The following is an 8,434-nucleotide window of genomic DNA, read 5'->3' on the forward strand; positions in this document are numbered from 1 at the left end:
CTAAACAAGATAGCCAAGGTGTGCTTCTCCCCAGCCTGTCCTCCATCTCTTTGAGGTAAAGCAGGGGTCCCTGGTGAAGGCCACATTTTAAAAAAGTGTTGTTGTAGTTTTGACCCCTAGACTTTTTCTCATCTTCATGCGCGTTGGGTGAAGTTGTGCCAGAAATTGCTACTCAAATATCAAGCAAGCCCCAGGAAGAGCCCTGTGCTTTAAAGCCAATTTGACATAGTGGCCTAATTGTGAAATTGCAGCAATGACATCTGACATTTTTTCACAACCCCTGCAAAATGACTTGTTTCACTTCAGGAATTGATCCTTTCGGTTCAGTAACTTACTCCCAAGCCAGAGTAAACAAACCACTTATTTTCTGGCATCATAATTGGGTGCTTCACACTCAGCTGCAAACTGTCCCATGCGCGTCCAGAGAGTGTACATATTTAATGAGCTGGTTGCCATAAAATTTGCAGTTATGCTCCCAAGTAGTGACACCTTTAGAGAAAATAACGATATTGGGCCTGAGAACCTTACTCATGACATTCATGCTCCCAATAGGATCAGTCCTTTTGATACACACTGAGCACATGACCTTTCTCAAAAGAAAAATTGCTAAATTATTAACATGTCATTCACTTTCCTCAATAATTTAATACAGGGAGGTTGACCATTGTTGACTGTCAGCTATTTAGACTATATGTATTGTTTTGGCATTTACATGGAACCTGTGGGGTCAGTACCTTAATGGCTTTGCATTGAGTTGTTGCACATTTATATACACCCAAGTCACCAATGCTGTTATTTAGTCTAGAAATCCCTCTTGGCTGTTGTTCTAATAGAGGAATCCATACATTCCAGCTGCTTCCTTGGTTTTGTATGTCCAGCAGACAGATGGCATGTTACTAAGTGGTTAAATGTGCAGAACTACTCATGGTAGCACATTCACAATATCAATATACGCATGGTATCATATGACACTAACAGGGCTCTTATTAGAGTTGTTCCGATTCCGATACCAGTATCAGAAATGTCTCCAATACTGCCGAAAATGCTGGCATCGGTATCGGCGAGTACTGGAGTCCAGGCACCGATCCGATACCACGTAATTTATTAAAATAGGAATCTATTTACTGGTTAGCTCCGTTAGCTCTGACACAGTTCTTCTTCGCTGCTCTTAAAACAGTTGCGCTGTGCTGCAACCTGCAGCCTGCTGTTTTAGAGGGGCGAGGAAGAATTGATCACCTGACACCTGTTAGACAAGGAGCTAACTAGCACTAGCATGTTGGCGGTGTACGGACACAACAGGATCACACACATAGTCAGAGCCGGTTGATGCGAGGCTTGGACTAACTAAGTAGCACGTATCATGGTCAGCGTGCGGCAATATTTCACACTGGAATCATCTCACCCAGTGCAGACTGCGACACATAACGTGTGCAGAAGATCATCTCAAGGGGTGCACGAGGTTGCTCATTTTAACAGCAAATTAAGTTTAAGTGAGATAATATAGATATGCTATATAGATGTGTGTGACTATTACTATATATGTGTGTGTGGTGGTATAGCGTACATGAAGCGCCGTAGTAGGTAGGTATATCTTCTGGCTCGGTGGGTATAGTACGTATATGTGTATATAGTGATATGTTGTGTGTATATATACACGTATATATTATAGCTAACGTATACTATATGATAATAGTGCATATATATATTATTAGTATATATCAATATTATAGTATATATTATATATAGTATAGTGGATAGTAGTATATATATATATGATATATATGGTAGTATATGGTTATATAGAGATATGCTATATATAGTAAATAGTATGGTGATATAGTGAAGTAGTATAGTATAAATAGTATAGTATATGTAGTATAGTATAATATGCGACGTAGTATATGAGCGTACTTATATATATGTATGATTATACTACGTAGTAGTATGATATATATATATGTACTGGTATAGATATAGTTTACCTAGCGTAGTGAGTATATGGCTATGTACTGCGGGTAAGTATATATATATATAGTAGTATTGTGGTATATATGTAATATAATATAATATGAGTGTTATAGTAGGTATGATATAGTAGTATTCGTATAGTGAGTATATATATGTCGGTGTATATTATATATCTAGTGAGTATCATTATGGTGTGTAATACTATTATATATATAGTATTATATAGTGGTGTGTGGTATAGGGTATATATATATATATCATGTGAGTATAGATATATGGTATAGTTATGTGTGGTGTGTAGTGTGTATAGTATATTGTGATAGTATGTGTGGGGTATAGATACTATGTATGATATGGTATGTATTATGTATGTAGTGCTACTGTATGGTATATATGGTATATATGTATATATGAGATGTATCTATGTAGTGATGTAGGATATGTATGTTGTAGTTATATATGTGTGTATAGTATTATTTATCGTTTCAAGACTCACTTAATATACTTATGTTTGCTGACTGATTGACCTTCTGATACTGTTTTTACTACTGGTTTATTTAAAAATTAAGATGGCGTTGAATTGTGTGCGTATTTGTATTCGATGTTTTGCAAGGGTGTTAACCTGAGAGCCACGGGCTGTAGGCCACATATTGATAAGTCATATCACCGTCTATGCAGTCGTTCTGGCTGGGCCGCGGGGGTAGTATGATATTTTGTTTATAACATACTGGTATCGGATCGGTACTCGGGTATGGCCGATACCCACAGCACAAGATCTCGGAAGTCGGTATCTGGAGGAAAAAGAAATGGTATCGAAACGATCTCTATTGTTTAACCGTGTACCCAGAAAATGTAATGAAAGAGGTCTGGGAAGCAGACTCATGCAAAACCTAGATGAGTTAATAATGACGTTTGAGAATCCCCCTTTTAACCACCACGTTCCCGACAAGTCTGTCCTCGACCACACAACAAACAGGCAACATGGGACACGACCTTGCTGCATAACATGCTCTTGTCTGTCCCCTTATATTCCCTCGTCCTTTTGTTTCATGGTGGGGAAAAAAAGCAAACAAACAAAATAACAGAAACAAAATATAGAGGACAGAGACAAGTGTCTAAAGGCTAAAATAATAATTTTCACTAGTCTACTTTGTAGGTCCAACCTAAGAAATGAGATGTCATTCACCAGCTACTGACTCCATAGTTGTGAACAAGGAACTTCAATATTTGAAGTTGATCAGGTTCAATCAGGTTAGTGGTGTTGGAGAGTAATGTGTGTTCTTAATCACAAACAGCCTTTGTCTGAATACAGACAGCAGCTGCAGAGAACAGACAAACCTTTCATTGTAGCGTTAAGTTATCTTCAGCTGATCTGATGTCATCTGATGTTGTTTTTAACAAAACAACAAAAAGTAAAAAGCTGCTACCTGAATGTTTTGTGCATCACTCTTTGCTAATAAAGAGTAAGAAGAGATAAAATGTTAGAAGATATTTTCGTTGCATGGGAGCTCAATGAATGCAGTTATTCTGTCAGTGTGAACCAGCAACTGATCCTTCCCCAAATTCTTTACGATGTCACATAATCAGCCCGTCCAAAGGAAACTCTGATGCACCCAGACATTTCTCTGTCTCATGCTTTAGTATGGTGGGGTGTAAGGAACAATTCGTCATCACCACTAACCAGGCTCTAGAGGTGTAGTTAAAAAGTTTTCATTTTCAATTTCTCCATTGAAGATTTCTGTCTTCCCCTTACCGTAATACTGAATCCTTTCTAACGATACATGAATAAATGCTGCAGGGACAATAGAAGTGAAGCATGTGCAATACAACTGAAACCTTTGTTTTGTTCCTGTACAGGTTTACAAGAGGGCTAAGGCACTGGACCAGTCAGACAATGATATTTCTGCAGTCTACAGAGCCTACATTCACTAGAGCGAGGTGTGACCGATCCTCTGGACCACACAGTCTTTAATCCCTTATTATTTCTCCTCGTCATGTAATGAGTTTTTATTTTAAATTCTAGTCATTTTATTTCATTCTGCCCCCAGCGACAGCCATGTTACCTGCTCACAAATCATGGGATATTAATTCCTTGTGTTAGAAGCAACCTTGAGCATTGCACTGACTGTACTGGGAGGAGGGAGAGATATACGTTGTAAGAGTGCTACAAATGAGGTTGTACTGCTACAGTCTGCTGTGGTGGGGGGCAGTTTGTCTGGTTTCTGACAACTACCGGTAGAAGTAATGCAGGGTGTTTGGCAAGGATGTGGGGTCCAGTGCCACTGTGAAAAGCGGGCGGGGTGTCCAGCTCAAGCCAGAGAAATTGCTGTCAGGTTTTGTGGATGCACCAACCCTAAAGGTTTTTTTTTTGGTTCATGTGCAAATGAGTTTATTTAATTGAGTGTGATCTTTGCTTTTATTTTAAATGTCCAGAATTCCATGAGAGAAAAACACAAGAACATGCCACTGCATTGCCTTAATAATGTAACCCCTCGAGTCTTTTGATAATGGATGTATTTATTTCTGTTTCTTTCCAGGTCTTCTCGGTACAGTTAGGCCATGCCATGTTTCTGTATTTGACTAGATGGTTTATGCTTTTACGTTGGTGTCAGTGATCTTTCTTAAACAGGTTAAAGACAGAGCAACAGATGTGTTGAGGCCTTTAAAATGCAGTAATAATTGGTATTTCTCACCAAGACTTGAGATTACCACATTTGAAATCCTTGTGTTTTTGGAAGAGTTCTCAATTCCACTGTGTTTTTCTTTTTTAAATATGTTTTTCTGAACCCAGATAAATCCACCTGTTGCATTTTAACTGGAGGCTTTAATTTAGCCCCAATGTCATTGTGCTTTTTTCCCCCCTGGTAATTAGTGTTAAGTTGTGGTTGAGCTTTCAAGGCCAATTTTAGACCATTGTAGGTTACAAATACACAATTAAAGCCGCAGTAGGTAGTTTTTATAAAAATACTTTGTAATTTTTGCTGAAACTTTCACTTTCCTGACCGTAGTAAATGGGACAGATAATCTGGGAAAAACCGGGTCCCTAAGGAACAACCAGAGCAGAGAAAAATAGTTGATTTTTGAATCAAATAACAATAGAATTGAGTAATGTATAGTAATATATATAACATAGTAATGAGACCCAACAATCAACTATCCTCAAGCCTCCAGTCTTTTTCATCTTTCTCGGCTCTGATTGGTTGCTTTCGTTTAGGACCCGTGGATTCTTGTAAATGCCATTAGGAGCACTAGAAGGAACCAGAGGAACCTGATTTCCCCCCCCCCCAGCTATTATCTGTCTCATGTTCGACTGTCAGGATATAGTGAAAGTTTCAGCAAATATGAGAAAAAGTTATATTTATTAAAGTGACCTATTGCAGCTTTAAAAACCGAACTAAAACCATCAAGTTGGTTAGTGGTTTCATTCGTTCATTCATTCTTAAAGGCTGAAAGCTGTAGTATAAATATAACATGTTGAACTCCTCACAGGGCACTAGTAAGACAAACACAACTCACTTCAGCTAAACTGTTAATATGCTAAATAAGGAAATGCAACAGTCAGGGCCGAAACCAAATGTTAACATGGATTCTGTTTTATTATTTATTTATTTTTATATTTGCCTTAAACAGATTTCAGCTCACATAAAGGGAGGGACAGCAGGTGGTCACATCACAGGGGGGAAATCTTGATTACATAGTAGGTCTTCGCAAGTCCACCCAACAAGACTGAAACATTTCTCAATAGACATAAGGTCATGACAGATTCATCATATACGTTGGCTGATAATTGACAAGAAATGCCAGATTCCCAAATTTAAGTTAGAAATCATTTAGAAACTGTCTACATAATTTTTGACAAGTTACTTTTTTTTTTTTTTTAAAGTGAAAAGTCCTGCTCACTACATATTGTGATCACAGTACTTCAGGAGACCGATTGGAGGATTGTTAGCACATTTCTTACCTCTCAAATGTTGGTATCTGCCTCAAAAATTCAGTCCAGGTCAGCTCCGCTCAAATCCAAATGATCAGTCTAATCAGGTCAGGTCAGTCTGTTACAGCAGGTCTGAGGTCTGTGTGTCAATATGTCTATTGCCTGAGTGGATCCAAGGGGATTCTTGTCACTTCTTGTATATCACAATTGGAAAATGAACTGTAAAATGGCCTGTATTAATGTTCCTGAATCACCATATTCTGGATCAGGTCTAATTGTCCCTTTCTAAGTCCCAACCCTTTTTTCTCTATGCTCCAATAACCGTTGAGCAAGCCAAGTGAGAACCCCGGTCAACTTTCTCCTTTCCTGTTCTCTGTTATGCTATGTGCTAGGCTCGTCTTGTTGAAAAGACAACCACATTTTGAAGATGGTTAAAAGATAAAAGCAGTCAGTCAACAGTCATATCTTTTAGATAAAACGCTAGCTAGCTAGTTAGCCCTCGTTTTACTACAGACCAAACCACTAACTTGCTAATCCACATCAATCCACTTCAATCATTAGCTATTAAAGTATCAATTATTATAGCTCACCACCCCTAGTTAGTTAGCATTTTGCTAGAGAAAAAAGCCACTGACTAGCTAATCTACATCAGTCGTTAGCTAGCTAGTTACATCTGAAAGCCAATGTTAGCAAACGCTAGCTAATAACTAGGTAGTAACTAATTTACTGCTGTCAATAATTAGCCAGTTAGCTAACTTTTTGCTAACATTAGCTAACTTAACAGGTGACTATATATGTCTCTTATCTTTTAAGCATTTCCAAAGTGTGGTTGTCTTTTCAACATAGACGAGGCTAGCACCTAGCATATCTAAGTACAGGAAAGGAGTTGACCAAGGTTCCTCTGGGTACCTGATTGGAGCAAAGAGCAAAAAGGGGCGGGACTTGGGAAGAATAAACCAACATAGTGTCTTTTATTTTTTTATTGTGAACCTTAGATTTTGGAGTCTATTTTGGACACAGTTCAGAATTCTGGACCCATGAAGACCTCTACTATGTAGCCTAAAACACACCCTACAATGACAATGCCCAACATATGCCAAAGAAACGTGGCATGGCAAGAGCCGAGTTCTGTCTGTCGGTGTTCTGATAGAAGCTCAAATCAAACAAGACCACTTTAATCATCAGTCGGTGCCAGTTGGAGCACTTGTCCTGACCACTAAAAACTCCAAATAGAACACAGTGAGTCTGTGTTTGCGGGTATTATTTTTGGACTAATCATTGGGAAGTAGATGCAGAAATGGGTTAATCAAGATGTCAAACATGGCAGCAAATATGTGTCTCTTTTCCTTCAAGAATAATGTACAGAACAATATCTAATAAGAAAGACCACATCAATTGTCAACCCCACTGTCACTATCTTGGAAGTGACTGTAGCAACAAGCCCTACTGTTCTTTCACTAGAACCTGTACAGTATGCCGTTGAGACACCGGAAGCACAGAAGGACAGTGTGCACCTGCAGAAAATTGTACATGCTTCCTTTCAGCAACCTCATTGTGTTTCAGTTTTTATCAGTTTCCTCTGTAAATGAATGAAAAACAGAATCATTTAGTTGCATCTTAAGAATCAAGTGTCCCACTTTTTTCTGTTTGCCAAACAATTTCCATGTAAGGTTTTTAATTTTGGTTCCCCTTACACTCTGGTGTAAAGAACTGTTTTTAGAAGACAGATGTAAATAGCACATTAGGTTGAGTAGGGTTTATTTTATATCTACGATAACTGGGATTAATGAAAAAAACTACTTTTGCTTTGACTCTACAGAGCCACTGTCTAACATCTTTGTGTCTTAATACTGTAGATTGTTCAGTTCAAGTGTAAATGGTTTATTAATATGTGGCTTATATAATCTGGCTTATTTTTGCATTGAAATGACAATGATTTGGATCCCGTCAACAGAAGAAGGGTGTAACTTGTTTTGGGGGATATTTATGATTTTGTGTACATGTGGAAATATCAAGACTTTTGTGCTGTTTAATAAATCCTCTCCTGATTACTGACGCATCCATGTTTACTCACTACTGATCAACTGTTATGTTCTGTTAATATTATTTGGACTGCTAATTCGATTAATATTTGTTTCTCAGTGCTTTCTCTATGACTTCTATGAGTCTGGCTTTCCCAAGTCCACTGTTAAGTTCCTATCCTAATCAATAATTCACAAATATGGTTTTAAAACACAATGAAAATAGTGCATGTGTTGGGGACTATTTTCAGTGGTGGATTAATCCCTTTGTTCAGAGTACGAAAAATAAGTATCACCAGTTTTATAATTTGAGGGGCAACAAATGTGAGCTTATTAACTGTAAATGTGACAGGCCCATTATGATGTACTTGTTGAAACATTGACCATATGCCATCATCCACTTTGAAGGGAGGCCTACTACCCTGAAGGTAAGAACCCCTGAATTTGGAGGTATATTAAGACATAAGATTTAGTGGCATTGTAGGGGCAATTCTTCCATAATATTGAGTTGCTA

At 38.0% G+C, this 8,434-nt stretch overlaps 2 protein-coding genes across 2 annotated transcripts in view; both read left to right on the forward strand.

The window, feature by feature from the left end:
• Positions 1–7,958, forward strand: part of LOC118322503 (putative oxidoreductase GLYR1) — a gene marked incomplete at its 5' end in the record, with an annotated part of 45,276 nt that extends 37,318 nt beyond the window's left edge. Inside the window, 1 exon segment of the mRNA XM_035654205.1 lies at positions 3,826–7,958. Within this exon segment, the coding sequence (XP_035510098.1) occupies positions 3,826–3,900 (75 nt within the window).
• Positions 1–8,434, forward strand: part of zgc:158403 (tetratricopeptide repeat protein 39A) — a gene marked incomplete at its 5' end in the record, with an annotated part of 767,589 nt that overhangs the window by 360,542 nt on the left and 398,613 nt on the right.

Source organism: Morone saxatilis, unplaced genomic scaffold, assembly GCF_004916995.1.
Source record: "Morone saxatilis isolate NCDOM2014 unplaced genomic scaffold, NCSU_SB_2.0 Contig14, whole genome shotgun sequence".
In the NCBI taxonomy this organism is placed as follows: Eukaryota; Metazoa; Chordata; class Actinopteri; family Moronidae; genus Morone; species Morone saxatilis.